Source organism: Triticum urartu, chromosome 1, assembly GCF_003073215.2.
Source record: "Triticum urartu cultivar G1812 chromosome 1, Tu2.1, whole genome shotgun sequence".
Taxonomy (NCBI): domain Eukaryota; kingdom Viridiplantae; phylum Streptophyta; class Magnoliopsida; order Poales; family Poaceae; genus Triticum; species Triticum urartu.
In genome coordinates this window covers 125,534,752-125,551,957 of record NC_053022.1, presented here as the reverse complement: position 1 = coordinate 125,551,957, position 17,206 = coordinate 125,534,752, and the positions used below count along the sequence as shown (strand labels likewise).

At 51.4% G+C, this 17,206-nt stretch overlaps 1 protein-coding gene across 1 annotated transcript; it reads left to right on the top strand.

Annotated features, from left to right (window-relative positions):
- The first annotated feature begins 11,138 nt into the window (after window positions 1-11,138).
- Window positions 11,139-13,675, top strand: LOC125551458 (auxin-responsive protein IAA15-like). Its single transcript, XM_048714706.1, has 5 exons — window positions 11,139-11,495; window positions 11,584-11,801; window positions 11,895-12,009; window positions 13,057-13,118; window positions 13,229-13,675. Exons 1-5 carry the CDS (start codon window positions 11,314-11,316, stop codon window positions 13,246-13,248), a joined length of 597 nt encoding a protein of 198 aa, XP_048570663.1. The 5' UTR covers window positions 11,139-11,313; the 3' UTR covers window positions 13,249-13,675.
- The last annotated feature ends 3,531 nt before the right edge of the window (window positions 13,676-17,206 follow it).

Here is a 17,206-nt window from a genome sequence, read left to right as displayed (position 1 = left end):
CCGTCCTCGCAGAAGCGCAAGATATGGATTCCCAATAGCTTGTACCAGCCGGATGCACCTACCCCAAGGCAGACCTACGCTGCACCTCGTCTGCCTACTCCTCCGACTAGGCGGCCAAGACTCCCAGCTCCACCACCACAAGCTCCTGTTCCCACTCCCAATAATGGATTGTGCTTCAGGTGTGGGCAACCAGGGCATCGTGCTAGGGAATGCAACCAGAACCCGAATCAACTGGCCCTTCCAGCAACTGGCCATGGAAGCAACCAGCTCCGCAGCAACAATGCCAAGTCTTATGGTCGTGTTCATGCCAACCACGTTGATCTGAGCGAAGCTCAAGACCAGCCTGCTACTGTGATGGGTACCCTCCTCGTAAATTCAGTACCAGCATCCGTTTTATTTGATACAGGTGCATCGCATTCATTCATGTCAGAAGGTTTTGCATGCTTGCACGACATTAAATGTGAGAACATGGATGCTTCACTATTAGTACACACCCCTGCGGGCCAATGTCGAACCTCCATGATTTGCAACGACGTCCCTGTAGAAATCGAAGGACTGGAATTCCTTGTCTCTCCCATCGTACTGAAGTCCTGTAGCATTGATCTCATTCTGGGAATGAATTGGTTAAAAGCGCATACTGCTTCTATAGTTTGCGCCACTAAGGTCGTCCATTTGCTACACCCTTCTGATGAAATAATAGCTTATCAAGCTCGTCTAGTTCAGAACGCCGAGGCACGACTTTATGCCTTGAATGCGTTGAACGCTGCACCACTCGAGGGCATTGAAAACGTTCTCATCGTTCGTGAATTCCAAGATGTATTCCCAGAAGAACTTCCAGGGATTCCCCCTGCTAGAGCTGTCGAATTCATCATCGACTTGAAACCCGGCACTACCCCTATAGCTAAACGACCCTACAAGATGCCGCCGCATGAACTCCTTGAGCTTAAGGAGGAAATCGACAAATCTCTTGTCAAAGGTTTCATTCGCCCAAGTTGCTCTCCTTGGGGAGCACCTTCTCTCTTTGTTAAGAAGAAGGATGGGACAAACCGATTAGTCCAAGACTACCGTCCTATAAACCAAGCTACCATTCAGAATAAATATCCTCTTCCTCGGATCAATGATCTTTATGATCAACTGGCTGGCTCATCAGTGTTCTCCAAACTCGACTTGAGGTTGGGTTACCACCAGATCCGTGTTCGTGAAGAGGACATCCCAAAAACTGCCTTCATGACTCGGTATGGATCATACGAGTACACCGTCATGTCATTCGGCTTAACGAATGCTCCCGCCACCTTCTCTCGTCTGATGAATTATATATTCATGGATTACCTCGACAAGTTCGTCGTGGTTTATTTGGACGATATCCTTGTATTTTCCAAGAACGAGGAAGAACATGCTGGACATCTGCGTCTTGTGCTAGAGAAGCTTCGAGAACATCAGCTGTATGCTAAGTATTCCAAGTGTGAATTCTGGCTTCCCGAAGTAACCTATCTTGGGCATGTCATCTCCAAAGATGGTATTGCCGTCAACCCTGAACGAGTTCAGGCTATTCTCGATTGGACTCCTCCGAAGAATGTGAAGCAAGTCCGAAGTTTTCTCGGCCTCGCCAGCTATTGCCGTCGATTCGTCGAGAACTTCTCCAAGATTGCCAGGCCTCTGACTAATTTGTTGCATAAGGGTGTCAAGTTCGACTGGACGGACAAGTGTCAGGAAAGTTTCCAGGCGCTCAAAGACAAGTTGACTTCTGCCCCCGTACTTGCTCCACCTGATACTAAGAAGGACTTCGTCATTTACTGCGACGCTTCCCGCCAAGGATTAGGCTGTGTCCTAATGCAGGAGCGCAGAGTGATTGCTTATGCCTCTCGTCAACTGCGCCCTCATGAAGAAAACTACCCAGTTCACGACCTCGAGCTTGCTGCTGTCATTCATGCACTGAAGCAGTGGCGACATTACCTTCTCGGTAATCGTTGCGAGATCTTCACCGACCATCAAAGTCTGAAGTATCTGTTTACTCAGCCAGATTTGAACCTACGCCAGCAAAGATGGATGGAGACTGTTGCAGACTTTGACGTGGATATATCATATACCCCCGGCAAGGCTAATGTGATGGCTGATGCCTTGAGCCGCAAGTCTTACTGCAACCACCTCCAGGTCCACAAAGTTCAGCCCTCGCTTGTCGAAGAATTTAGAGGGCTGAACCTTCATATTGTTCCTCCGGGATCACTCGCTCCCCCTCCCGAAGGTTTTCCCAAACGGAACCTCCATGTTGTATCCAAGGGTTCTCTCAATACCCTGGTTGCGAAACCAGATCTTGTGGACACCATCAAATGGATACAGAAATGTGACGATGAAGTCCTCAAGATTAAGCGCGACCTCAAAAGGGGAAAGCCCTCATTCTTCACGATCGCCGACGATGGCGCCTTGTATTTCAAAGGCCGCTTAGTGGTACCATGTTCGAAGAAAAACCTGGATAAGACTAAAAGGGTTATGCAAGAAGCTCATGATACGCCTCTGTCCATCCATCCTGGTAGTACAAAGATGTATCAGGATATTCGTCAAAGATTCTGGTGGTCTAATATGAAGCAGGACATTGCTCGTTATGTTGCTGAGTGTGACATTTGTCGCCGAATCAAAGCAGAGCATCAAAGGCCTGCTGGAACTCTGCAACCTATCTCTATTCCTGAATGGAAATGGGACCATGTTGAGATGGACTTCGTCACTGGTTTTCCCAAATCGCAGAAAGGTAATGATGCTATTCTTGTCGTCATTGACCGGCTTTCCAAAGTTGCCCATTTCCTGGCGGTCAAAGAGACAATCACTGCTAGTCAGCTTGCTACTCTCTATATGGCCAGAATTGTTTCACTTCACGGTATCCCACTGGTTATCAGTTCAGACCGTGGCAGCTTATTCACTTCAAGGTTTTGGGCGAGTTTCCAAGAAGCTATGGGGACTCATCTGTCGTTCAGTACTGCGTTCCATCCTCAGTCACAAGGGCAAGTTGAACGTGTCAACCAAGTTCTCGAAGACATGCTACGAGCTTGTGTAATCTCATTCGGCAAGAAATGGGAGGAATCTCTTCCATATGCCGAGTTCTCTTATAATAATAGCTATCAAGCTAGTCTAAAGATGTCCCCCTTCGAAGTGCTATATGGACGAAAGTGTCGAACCCCTCTGAACTGGTCAGAAACTGGGGAACGTCCACTCTTTGGTCCGGATATTATACAACAGGCCGAAGAACAAGTTCGCATTATTCGCGAGAATCTCAAGACTGCTCAGTCACGTCAGAAAAGTCAGTATGACCGTCATCACCAAGACATGGTCTATCAACTTGGCGAAAAGGCTTATCTTCGAGTTACACCAATGAAGGGTGCTCACCGCTTCGGGATCAAGGGCAAGCTAGCTCCTCGCTATATCGGTCCCTTCACTATTCTCGAAAGGCGTGGAAAGGTGGCATATCAACTGGAGCTTCCACCGAACCTTTCTCAGGTTCACGATGTGTTCCACGTGTCACAACTCCGCCGTTGCTTCAAGGATCCAATCCGAGCGGTGGATCATGAAGTGCTCGAATTGCAACAGGACCTCTCCTATAAAGAGCATCCGGTCCGCATCCTTGACCAAGCTGAACGCCGCACACGCCAGAAGGCGATCAAGTTCCTCAAGGTCCAGTGGTCGAATCACTCTGAAGACGAAGCCACCTGGGAACGCGAGGATCGCCTGCGTGATGAATACCCCGCACTGTTTCCTTCTACCTCCTAAAATCTCGGGACGAGATTTCTTGTAGTGGAGGAGTTTGTAACGCCCGGATAATTAAGCTACAGTGATTCCCCGCTAATGATGCCACGTCACCACGGTTACTGTGGTAAACTCTCGATAGTTCAGAACCGAAACAAGTTCAAAATTTAAATAAAAGAAAACAATAAAAGTTTTCAAAAATTAAAACAAAAATGTTCGGTGGTTGCCAAATATTACAAAGATAATTATGGTGTAAGGTTCACAATTTTATAAAATGCCTAAGTGTTTATAAATAAATAAAAACAGAAAAGAAAATAAATAAAAAGAAAACAGAAAACAATACAAAAAAAAAGGAAGAGAAACCCCCTCCCTGGGCCGTGGCCCAACTGGGCCAACCCAACCGGCCCAGCCGGCCACCCCACCAGGCCGGCCCACCTCCCCTCCTACTATCCCTCCCACCGTGACCTAACCCATCCCACGATCCCCACTTCCTCTCCCCACGTCTCCCTCATCCTCCCACTCCGCCGCCACACACACGCACGCACGCACACTCGGTGGTGCGGGCACCCGAGCCGCCGCACCCCTGAGGCCGCCGCCCGCCGGCGCCGGGAACCGCCACCCACTCGCGCCCCCCCTCGCTCTCCCCCCCTCCTCCCCGATCCAGATCGGATCGGGGGAACGGACCCTGCGGCGACGACTGCGCCGCCCCCACGCCGCCTGGGCCGCGCCGGCACGCTCCCCCGCCGGACTGCCTCCCGCTCCGCCGCTCGTCCCCGTCGTTCCTTCCCAAAGGCTCCACCGAGCCTCGCCGCCCCCCTGCTCAGCAACGCTGGTGAGGACCCCGGTCCTCCTCCCCGTCCCCTCTCGCCGGCGCTCGCCTCACCCGTGCTGCGTTTGGCCAGGCGTGCCCCGCGTCGACCAAGCCCTGCCTTGCCCTCCACCGCACGCGCCGGCCGCATCCAGCGCGACACGCGCGCTCGCGCTGGCCGCACCCCGCGCCCCCCACTTCTGCTCGCCGCGGTGCCTCGCACCGGGCCGCACCGCACCGACTTGCGCCCTCCAGTCCTCGCCCGTTCGCGGCCACGGCCGCGCCTCCTCTGTCCCTTGCCCTGGCCGGCGCCCTCCTCCGCCCCAGCCGGTGCCAGGGACCAGGCGGGCCGCAACGCCCCGTCGCCACGGTGGCCTCGCCCCTCTGCGCCACTTTTGGTCACCGCTCGCCTCCCCCTGTGGCTCCGGCCTAGCCTCCCCGCGGCCACTGCCGCAGCTCCTGCTGGGTCGCGGCCGAGCGCCGCCTCCGGCTACTGCAGGCACCACCGCGGCCTCGCCCCGCTTCGGTCGTGGCCACGCCGTGGCCACCGCCCCCCCCCCCCTGTTCCGGTGCCCTCCCGGGTCAGCCTGCACCTGGGCGTGCGCCCGTTACCCGAACGCCCGCTAAGGCTCTCGCTGAGCCACTGACATGGGGGCCCCAGCCCCAGAACGTTTAAAAAAAAAGAAATTAAAAAAAATATAATAATAAAATTAATTAATTAATTAAATATTTAATTAAGGAAATAATTAAGTTAATTAATTATACTTAATTAAACAGTAATTAGTTTAACTAAGACCTAATTAACCTAAACAGTGTATGACAGGTGGGTCCCACTGGACCCACATGTCAGTTTGACCCAGTCAACTCTGTTGACTGCTGACGTCAGCATGACATCGTGCTGATTCATTAATTTATTTTCGAATTAATTTAATTAATTAATTAAATTTCAGAAATTAATAAAATCTTTAGAAAATCATATCTTTTAATCCGTAACTCGGATTAAAATATTTTCAACATGAAAGTTGCTCAGAACGACGAGACGAATCCGGATACGCAACCCGTTCGTCCGCCACACCCCTCTAACCTATCGAACTCGCAACTTTCCCCCTCCGGCTCCTCTGTCCGAAAACGCGAAACACCGGGGATACTTTCCCGGATGTTATCCCCCTTCACCGGTATCACCTACTACCACGTTAGGGCACGCCTAGCATCGTTACTTGTCATGTCATGCTTCACTATGCATATGCTTGCATTATATTTATTGTTTCTTCCCCCTCTTCTCTCTCTAGACACCGAGACCGACGCCGCTGCTACCCCGTACGACTACGGTGTTGACGACCCCTCTCTCTTGCCAGAGCAACCAGGCAAGCCCCCCCTTTGATCACCAGATATCGCCTACTCTTCTCTATACTGCTTGCATTAGCGTAGTGTAGCATGTTACTGCTTACAGTTAATCCTATACTGCCGCATAGCCTGTCCTTGCTACTACTGTTGCTGCCTTTACCTGCTATCCTACTGCTTAGTATAGGATGCTAGTGTTCCATCAGTGGCCCTACACTCTTGTCCGTCTGCCATGCTATACTACTGGGCCGTGATCACTTCGGGAGGTGATCACGGGCATATACTATATACTCTACTTTGATACATTACCTGTGATACTGTTCGGACATGGGGGCTGAAGGGGCAGGTGGCTCCATCCCGGTAGAGGTGGGCCTGGGTTCCCGACGGCCCCCGACTGTTACTTTGTGGCGGAGCGACAGGGCAGGTTCAGACCACCTAGGAGAGAGGTGGGCCTGGCCCTGTTCGGCGTTCGTGGATACTTAACACGCTTAACGAGATCTGGGTATTTGATCTGAGTCTGGCCATTTGGTCTATACGCACTAACCATCTACGTGGGAGTAGTTATGGGTATCCCGGCGTCGTGGTATCAGCCGAAGCCTTCTTGACGTCAGCGACGGAGCGGCGCGCGCTGGATTGGACCGGAACGCCACTAGGCTAGGTCTGCTTCCGGCCGCCCACGCAACGTGCAGGTGTGCTAAGGGCGATGGGCCCAGACCCCTGTGCGCTTAGGTTTAGACCGGCGTGCTGACCTCTCTGTTGTGCCTAGGTGGGGCTGCGACGTGTTGATCTTCCGAGGCCGGGCATGACCCAGGAAAGTGTGTCCGGCCAAATGGGATCGAGCGTGTTGGGGTATGTGGTGCACCCCTGCAGGGAAGTTAATCTATTCGAATAGCCGTGATCTTCGGTAACAGGACGATTTGGAGTTGTACCTTGACCTTATGACAACTAGAACCGGATACTTAATAAAACACACCCTTCCAAGTGCCAGATACAACCGGTGGTCGCTCTCTCACAGGGCGACGAGGGGAGGATCATCGGTTAGGATTATGCTATGCGATGCTACTTGGAGGACTTCAGTCTACTCTCTTCTACATGCTGCAAGACGGAGGCTGCCAGAAGCGTAGTCTTCGATAGGACTAGCTATCCTCCTCTTATTCCAGCATTCTGCAGTCCAGTCCACATATGATACCCTTACTCCATTTGATACCCATGCATATGTAGTGTAGCTTCTTGCTTGCGAGTACTTTGGATGAGTACTCACGGTTGCTTTCTCCTTCTTTTCCCTCTATCCCTTCTACCTGGTTGTCGCAACCAGATGTTGGAGCCCAGGAGCCAGACGCCACCGTCGACGACGACCCCTACACCGGAGGTGCCTACTACTACGTGATGCCCGCTGACGACGACCAGGAGTAGTTAGGAGGATCCCAGGCAGGAGGCCTGCGCCTCTTTCGATCCGTATCCCAGTTTGTGCTAGCCTTCTTAAGGCAACCTTGTTTAACTTATGTCTGTACTCAGATATTGTTGCTTCCGCTGACTCGTCTATGATCGAGCTCTTGTATTCGAGCCCCCGAGGCCCCTGGCTTGTAATATGATGCTTGTATGACTTTTTTTTATTTGTACAGTTGTGTTGTGATATCTTCCCGTGAGTCCCTGATCTTGATCGTACACGTTTGCGTGTATGATTAGTGTACGATTGAATCGGGGGCGTCACAGACATGCAACTAGGCCCCATCTCTCTCGACGTCGCTCCCTCTGACAAGACAAAGGTCTTCCCCTCCCGAGTTGCGACCAAAACAGAAGACATGCAGTTGCATGCCTAGTGTGGGACATGCAACTGGGCCCCATGCCTCTCGACGCCAGCCCCTCTGACAAAACAAAGACCCCCCCTAGTTGCGACCAAACTAGAAGACATGCAATTGCGTGCCCATTGTGGGACATGCACCTGGCGCCTCTCCCCGTACAAACAAGAAATGGAAGTCGAGTTGCAACCAAGTTATAAGGCATGCAGTTCTGATTTTTCTGAATCACCCACCATCCACACAAATACCGACAACCCCGCGTTCTTCAAACGGCGTGGCAACAACAACTTTCTTGGGTATTTTCTATGCATCATGGGAAAAACACAAAAACAGAGACAAGTATGTGAGTGTTTTATCAAAACCATGCAACTTCCTTCTATCTTCGAATCGTTTAAAAAAGGTTAAAACACAATTTAGATTTTTTTGCTTGAAAAGCGTATTGAAAAAAAAACTGAGCATGAATACATGTTCAAACATACTTGCAGATACTAAAAACTCCTGCAAACAAATCTTATATTTTTACTTATGCAATTTCCAATTCATAAATCATATTACCCCACCCCTTCTCTTCCCTAGGAATCAGATTTGTATTATGTGTTCAGATATATATACTTGTAGCATACCCATACAGAAGAAAAAAAATAAAAAGGGAAAAAAGAGATACATACCATCATGCCCAAACAATTGTCTGTCCTTGTGAGGCGGTGAACGAAAGGAAACCCGATGAAATCATCACTAAGAGGCAGCAGCCCTTGTAGCTGAAAACCCTCTGTCTCATTAAGCAAAAGCCCCCTGGTGCGAACAATGCCTTCGCCATCATCGCTTGAAGCTTCTCCATCCTCATCATCTGAATCTGAATCTTCAATGGGATCACCCTCTTCCATAGGTTGTTCATCTTCAGAGCCGTTGCCCACTTGGATCACACAAATAGCTGCCCTAGGCGAAGGTTCATCCAGGAAGAACACCACCATTTGACTGCCCGCTCCCCTCCTCATATTTACCACGGTGTAGCCTCTTCCCTTTCCCCTCTTAATTACCCCGGTGCCCGCTCCCCTGGCTCCCCTTCCCTCCTAGCGGCCCGAGAAAAAAAAACAATGGAAGAAGCCCATCCCAAGACAAACTGCCCGGCCCACAAAACCACAAACGCTCGCCCGCGGACAAGCTTCCACGTAAAAAAAAGAAACGGGCCGGTCTGCGCCTTAGACAGGCCGAAAAACGACACAAAAGGAACCAGCGCGAATCTACAAGCAAGAAACAGATCGGATGGCTAACCAGTCGACTGAGACTTCGCCGACTGATTTTTAACAGCGCCGTTTATTTTTATCTCAAACGGTGTGCTTTACTTTTTATCACAAGAAGAAGAGAGGGTGTGTACAGTCCTTGGTTTGAGCAGATCCGGCATGCACGTCTGTCTGCACACTTTGTGTGCTGGGCTTTGGGTTGTTGCCGTGGTTGAACCAGACAGGACAGGATCCCCTAGCTGTGGACGGCCTTGCATGCACTTGTCTCCTTTCCTTCCTTCCTCCCCACGCGGGAAATCTTGGCATCATGCTATGCTGCTGCAGCCGATCCGCCCGACGCAGACGATGCAGATGCGCGGCAGTGTAAGTCATACGTACACAACTGTAGGCAACAAGTTGGCGTGTTGTGGTGGTGTAGGCCGCTTCCGTGCACAACGGAAAGCCTACCTAGCCCGGAGACCCGTCAGGCCTTGTCCAGCTAGCTGCGGCCGTTGAATCGAACGGAGTTCAGTTCAGATAGCCTCTTCTCATCTCCGGGCTAAAAGTGATTATGCTGATGCGTCGTAGCTGCCGTTTTGATTGATTAAATAAGGAATTGCTAATGCTCAATCAGCCGAGATTTTACACGAATTATTGTTGGGATAAATGCACGTCCTGCGTTCATCGTCGAGCCAAAATAGAGTGATCCCGTGGTGTTCCCTTCCACTCCCGGCAATCTTATTTCGTACTGTACTACATAAAGTGAAAGTGGTAGTAGTATAGCTAGCCGAAGGCGGAGCTTTTGCTGTGTGTCAGGAGGAGGCCACTCGAGTGGTCTTGCTGTTGCCTTGCTGTGTTGGCTTTGAGAGGAAGCAGACAAGCAATGCCAGGAACCTGGCTGAAGGAACACCACTCGGCCGGCCCCCGGATCACACACCCTGCGCCGGCCGGCCATGCGGCGCCTAGCGGACAAGGTGACCAGCGCCACTCGCCCCCAGAGACGCAGGAAGGCAAAGGAAAAAAAGGCGTTGCTTTTCTTTTACGGTGCACTGCAGCACTGGATGGAGGCGCTTCGACAGGATAGCCGCTCTCGGCCTTGTACTCCGATCACCGTCGTGCGGCATGTGATGCGTGCAAATATGTCGGGGCACTGCATTTGAGCGCCTAAACGGCATTCCCGGTGGCTTTTACGTGCATGCACCTTGGCCTGTAATATGGCTTGATGGTATCACATGCGTGTCACTTCATTCCAAAGTTCGGTTTTCTATGGAGCCCAGCTAGTTTAGTAGATATAGCGTTTTTGTTTTGACAAAAGGAGAGAGTAGATTGTTGGCAAGTACTATTAGTTCCAGCAGTACTGAGTGGTGAGCTATCTCTCAAAAACAATGAACAATATAGATAGATAAATCTTACCGCTGACACGCTGTAAAATCGGCGAAGGTAACTACCAGGAGTACAGACAAGGCCAAAGCAGTGGGTCCCACAGGTAAAAGAGAAAAGGAAAGAGAGGAGTCGAGGTTGGTACTAGCTGGAGGCGGAGGGTGGACGGCGTCGCTCTCGCGCAAAGCGTGCGGGCGAGGGCAGGGGAGGGAAGCCGATTCGATTCCGGCAGCGGCAGGCCCGAATGGAAAGCGAAAGCAAAGGCAAGATGCTGGAATTTAATTAGGTAAAACCGGGCGGGTGGGGGACACGTCGCCGACAGCCCGGCGACACCCACGTGCTCCCGGCTTTATCGCCTTGTCCCCCCTCCCGTACGCTTTCGCCGCTGGTACACGCCTTTGCCGGATCGGTGATGGAGGGCACCGGGCCGTCGGATCGGGATCGGGCGGCGCGGCGGGGCCGAGTGGACCTGCAGGGTGGCCAACCGGCAGCCCGGGCCCACGCATGGAAAAACGGGCGCCACGAACGTCAATGCTGCACCACCCCCACCCCCCACCGCTGGATGGATGGACAAGGACGATGATGACCCGATTTCTCTGTTTCTTTTATTTACAATTACAAAAAATATAAAAATATCCCCGTGGGAATGGGGATTGCGTTTGGAGAAATCCAAGGAGGTGCGAATTTACGTTATGGACCCCCGCGACTCGGAGGGATGGAGCAAAGTTGATAAGTCTTGGACTGGAATGCAAATATCAGTTGGAACTGGCATCGCGATGAAAAATTGTGGGTAAAACCCAAGGTCACGAGCAGAGCTCCGAGTGTCAGAGCGCCAATGGCCGACACGTAATTAAACCCCCTCGACGACCGGTAGACCGCACCCACCTATAACCTCCTCTCCTCTCCGCCCCACCTCGCAGAGCCGCCGCCTGTGACCGACCGGAGAGCCAGACGACAAACCGAGCCCACCGCACCCACAACAGCACCAGCACCAACTCCTCCTCCTCCTCTTGCGCGGCTGCAGCTGCCGGCCATGTCGGTGGAGACGGAGCGGAGCTCCACGGAGTCCTCCGCCGCCTCGGGCCTCGACTTCGAGGACACCGCCCTAACCCTCCGCCTCCCCGGCTCCGACCCCGACCGCAAGCGCGCCTCCACCTCCGACCCCGACTGCCCCTCCCCGACCGCCGCCGCCTCCGACTCTCCCCCTTCCCCCAAGTACGCGCGCGTGCCTTGCCTTCTCTCGCTCCTTCCGTCTGAAATTTGGCGCCCATGCTTTTTGAGCTGACATGGTCTCGCTGTGCAGGGCGCAGGTGGTGGGCTGGCCACCGGTGCGGTCGTTCCGGAAGAACGCCCTCGCGGCCGCGGCCTCGTCCAAGACCAAGTTCGTCAAGGTGGCCGTCGACGGCGCGCCCTACCTGCGCAAGGTCGACCTCAAGGCTTACGCGGGCTACACAAGCTCTGCCTCCTACGACCAGCTCCTCGCCACGCTCCAGGACAAGTTCATCTCCCACCTCACCGTCCGTGAGTGCACCGCCGCGACATGCCATGCCTGTGTCTGTGTGTTAGCTACGTGTTGCTCGCTCGTGGGTTCTGACGATTTGACTGTGGATGCAGGCAAGCTTGGGAACGAGGAGATGAAGCTCGTGGACGCGGTGAGCGGGACGGAGTATGTGCCGACGTACGAGGACAAGGACGGCGACTGGATGCTCGTCGGAGACGTCCCCTGGAGGTGAATTTTTTTGGGCCTTTTGTGCTACTTTACAGTTTAAATCCGCATGTCGCTGCATCTCCTGTTGCTCCTCAGCTATGTCCTTTTGTTTAAGTTCATATATACACTGCTTAATTAGGGTCATGGGTTGAATCGCTAACTGATCAGGTGCTATAGCATCTCAGGTTCAGAAATCTGGATGGTTTGGTGATCGTGCGTTGTTAGTTTCAGTTTATCTTTGCTTGAGAAACGATTAATTTGGGTTTAATGAGTTGTTGATCTGTAGTGATATATAAGGAACTCGGACCGGGGGGCTGAACATGAAAATTTCTTACACTGTACCAAGGGATCACGAGATTGCTCCTGGTTTTCACTACTATCTGTTTAACTTAGGATCCATGCCAATTGTTCTTAGTCTGTATATTTTGTATGAGTCGTGGATCCTGCTAGTTAAACAGAAATCTCAGAAAAACTTAAAAGAGATGTAAAATGATTAGCGGCGAGTGATGCTCATAAATTAATTTCACATGCGTGAATTCAGCTGTTCAGTTTCTCGGACATGATTAGGGTTGAAACTAGTGTAGGAGCACTGATATTTGTTTCTGACAGCAAGCCATTTTCCTTGCTTTCAAACTCACAGAAGACAGAAGTGTTGATTGTCTCTTGTGGAAATGGATCTTCTTACCATCCTGTGCTGTTTCATGTGTAATGTGAATTGAATGCTTAGGGAAACAGGACAATAACTGAGAATTGTGCCTACCAGCTCTAGTTTTGGCCACATTTTCCTCCAGACTTTTGTATCTATTAGCCGTGCCTCACTTACAGGAGTGCGCTCTTTAATTCATTTTCCACAGTGTACTCTTATTGTATTAGGAGGGCTCAACAAACTTTCTGTTTGAGAAGAAATTAACAAGTTGAACTTTGCTGCATCTTACCACTATCAGATAACCATGTGCTAAATATAAAAGAATTTGGTTGCTTGTTCTTGTTATTAGATTTCGGGCTTCATTATGATTCTGTAAAAGGTTGGCTCTAATATGGTACTGATCTGCTATTATTGACCTGCAGAATGTTTGTGGAAACCTGTCAGCGCATTCGTCTCATGAAAAGCTCTGAGGTCGTCAATCTAGGTACACATAACTCCTCTGACCTTGTTTTTCAGACTAGTGGAACTTATTGTTTTTGTTGTAGATCAACTCAATATTACTGGATAAATCTGACTGCTCTCTTCTACCTGCAGCACCAAGAGCTGGTCGGTGAGGCACAATCCTTGCTCCTTTTTCTACAGACCGCTTCAGAGGAAGAAATGTCTTTGCTCAGTGAGGTTCTTCCGCAAGTTTCCGAGAGAGAAATGTGTACAGCCATCTCTACTTTTTGCCCAGCACGCTATTGAGTTCAGAAAGTGTCGTAGCTTGTAATTCCACTACCAGTCAGTCAGTAGTATCTACATGTAAGATGGAGAGGTTGTGATGCTTCAGAAATACACCTACAGTTCGTTCTTGAAAAATAAGACTGCAGTCCCTGTTCTCCCGAGCTGCTTGCTACTGGAGCATGGTTTTGTGTAACTTTATGCAAGTGAGGCACCTGGTACAAGAGTCATATAATGCGTCAATTTTCCTACAAGTTTTGTGCTGTGATTTTGCTATATTATGTACTCCTTCCGTTACTAAATATAAGTCTTTCTAGATACTGCATTCCAATATGGATTACATACGGAGCAAAATGAGAATCTACACTCTGAACTACGTCATTCCAATATGGATTACATATGGAGCAAAATGAGAATCTACACTCTAAACTATGTCTATATACATATGTGTGTAGTTTATATTGAAATCTCTAGAAAGACTTATATTTTATTGAAATCTCTAAAAAGCCTTATATTTAGAAATTTGGGGGGGGGGGGGGGGGAGGGGGGGGGCAGTCTGCAGGCACGGATGTGGGAGGTCGACATTCAACGCTAGCTGTATACATTTTTACAATAACTCAAACCAATCGAATGAAATTTGTGCAAACACGGTGAATTTTGATATAAACACGGCGGATGTCATTGAAATTACAGTGAATTTCGTCCGCTGAGGGGTCTTATATTTTAGTGAATTTCGTCTGATGAATTAAAAATGTAAAACTAGAACCCTATTATCTTATACTTTACGATGACCTCGTAGCCAATGTCAGGCTGGACGGCTACTCCTTCGTCATTGTCACCCGACTTGTCGTCGGGCTTGGGGCAGCGGAAGGTGGTGGCGCCACAGCAGGGCTTCCCGGCGGCCGCCTGACACTCACGGATGATCCTCTCCGCCTCCTCCTGCGCCGTGCACAGTGCGGCCGCGCCCACCAAGGACGTGGGCTGGGGAAGAGAGCGGCGGTCGTTAGAGGCGTTGGCGGCGGCGGCGGCGATCTCGGTGAGGGACCATTCCTCGCAGTACCTGGCCATCTTCTTGCTGAGGCGGCGGAGACGCCGCTTGGCCGTCTCCGACGTCGTCATGGAGCGGTCCAGGGCCCAGGCATACGCCAGGTCTGGCTCCGCTGTGATGTGTGGTGGTGGGACGTCGGAGTTCGCGAACTGGGATCGACGTGCGGCGTTGCGCCTATCCCGCCAGCGCTGCTCCCGGTCGGCGTACTCCTATGCTGCCATGGCGTTTCGGGATGACGATGATGAGGAGCTGCCGCGAAGATAGTGCAGAATGCGCCCGTGCGCCTTGGGCAGCGGCGAGCGGTGCTTCTCCTTGACGACGTGGCGGCGAGCGGCGCTCCACCTTGACGAGGTGGCGGGGCAGCGGCGAGATCCGCTCTTTCTTCACGACGCGTCGGGGTGGCAGCGAGAGCCGCTCTTCCTTGACGCAACGTCCGACTTGGAGGCCGCTGCTGCGCGATGGCGGGGAGCGTGGTGGGGATGCCGGTGTTGGGGAACACAGTAATTTCAAAAAAAAAAATCCTGCACACACGCAAGATCATGATGATGCATAGCAACGAGAGGGGAGAGTGTTGTCCACGTATCCTCGTAGACCGTAAGCGGAAGTGTTATGACAACGCGGTTGATGTAGTCGTACGTCTTCACGATCGACCGATCCTAGTACCGAACGCACGACACCTCCGCGATCTGCACACGTTTAGCTCGGTGACGTCCCATGAACTCACGATCCAGTAGAGCTTCGAGGGAGAGTTCCGTCAGCACGACGGCGTGATGACGGTGTTGATGAAGCTACCGACGCAGAGCTTCGCCTAAGCACCACTACGATATGACCGAGGTGGATTATGATGGAGGGGGGCACCGCACACGGCTAAAAGATTAATGATCAACTTGTGTGTCAATGGGGTGCCCCTGGCCACGTATATAAAGGAGTGGAGGAGGAGGAGGGCTGGCCCTCCTATGGCACGCCCTAGGGAGTCCTACTCCCACCGGGAGTAGGATTCCCCCTTTCCATGTAGTAGGAGTAGGAGAGAAAGAAAGGGAAAAGAGAAGAGAAGAGAAGGAAGGAGGGGCGGTAGTCAAATTCGGACTAGGCCTTTGGGGGGGGGGGGGGCGCAGCCTCCTCTCTCTCTTTCCCTTAAAGCCCAATAAGGCCCATATACTCCCCGGCGAATTCCCATAACTCTCCAGTACTCCGAAAAATACCCGAATCACTCGGAACCTTTCTAATGTCCGAATATAGTCGTCCAATATATCGATCTTTACGTCTTGACCATTTCGAGACTCCTCGTCATGTCACCGATCTCATCCTGGACTTCGAACTACCTTCTGTTGGAAATATGCCCTAGAGGCAATAAGAAAAGCATTATTATTATATTTCTTTGTTCATGATAATTGTCTTTATTCATGCTATAATTGTATTATCCGGAAATCGTAATACATGTGTGAATAATAGACACCAACATGTCCCTAGTAAGCCTCTAGTTGACTAGCTCGTTGATCAACAGATAGTCATGATTTCCTGACTATGGACATTGGATGTCATTGATAACGGGATCACATCATTAGGAGAATGATGTGATGGACAAGACCCAATCCTAAACATAGCATAAAGATCGTGTAGTTCGTTTGCTAGAGTTTTTCCAATGTCAAGTATCCTTTCCTTAGACCATGAGATCGTGTAACTCCCGGATAACGTAGGAGTGCTTTGGGTGTACCAAACGTCACAACGTAACTGGGTGACTATAAAGGTATACTACGGGTATCTCCGAAAGTGTCTGTTGGGTTGACACGGATCAAGACTGGGATTTGTCACTCCGTGAGACGGAGAGGTATCACTGGGCCCACTCGGTAATGCATCATCATAATGAGCTCAAAGTGACCAAGTGTCTGGTCACGGGATCATGCATTACGGTACGAGTAAAGTGACTTGCCGGTAACGAGATTGAACGAGGTATTGGGATACCGACGATCGAATCTCGGGCAAGTAACATACCGATTGACAAAGGGAATTGCATACGGGGTTGATTGAATCCTCGACATCATGGTTCATCCGATGAGATCATCGTGGAGCATGTGGGAGCCAACATGGGTATCCAGATCCCGCTGTTGGTTATTGACCAGAGAGTCGTCTCCGTCATGTCTACATGTCTCCCGAACCCGTAGGGTCTACACACTTAAGGTTCGGTGACGCTAGGGTTGTAGGGATATGTATATGCAGTAACCTGAATGTTGTTCGGAGTCCCGGATGAGATCCCGGATGTCACGAGGAGTTCCGGAATGGTCCGGAGGTAAAGATTTATATATGGGAAGTCCTGTTTCGGCCATCGGGACAAGTTTCGGGGTCATCGGTATTGTACCGGGACCACCGGAAGGGTCCCGGGGGTCCACCGGGTGGGGCCACCTGTCCCGGGGGGCCACATGAGCTGTAGGGGGTGCGCCTTGGCCTACATGGGCCAAGGGCACCAGCCCCAAGAGGCCCATGCGCCTAGGGTTTCAAGGGGGAAGAGTCCTAGGAGGGGAAGGCACCTCCTAGGTGCCTTGGGGGGGAGGGAAACCTCCCTTGGCCGCCGCCCCCCCTAGGAGATTGGATCTCCTAGGGCCGGCGCCCCCCCCTTGGCCCTCCTATATATAGTGGGGAAGGAGGGCTTTTCATACACGCCTTTGGTTGCCTCCTTCTCCCTCTCCAACACCTCCTCCTCCTCCATGGCGCTTGGCCCTGACGGAGTACTGCAGCTCCATCACCACCACGCCGTCGTGCTGCTGCTGGAGCCATCTTCCTCAACCTCTCCTTCCCTCTTACTG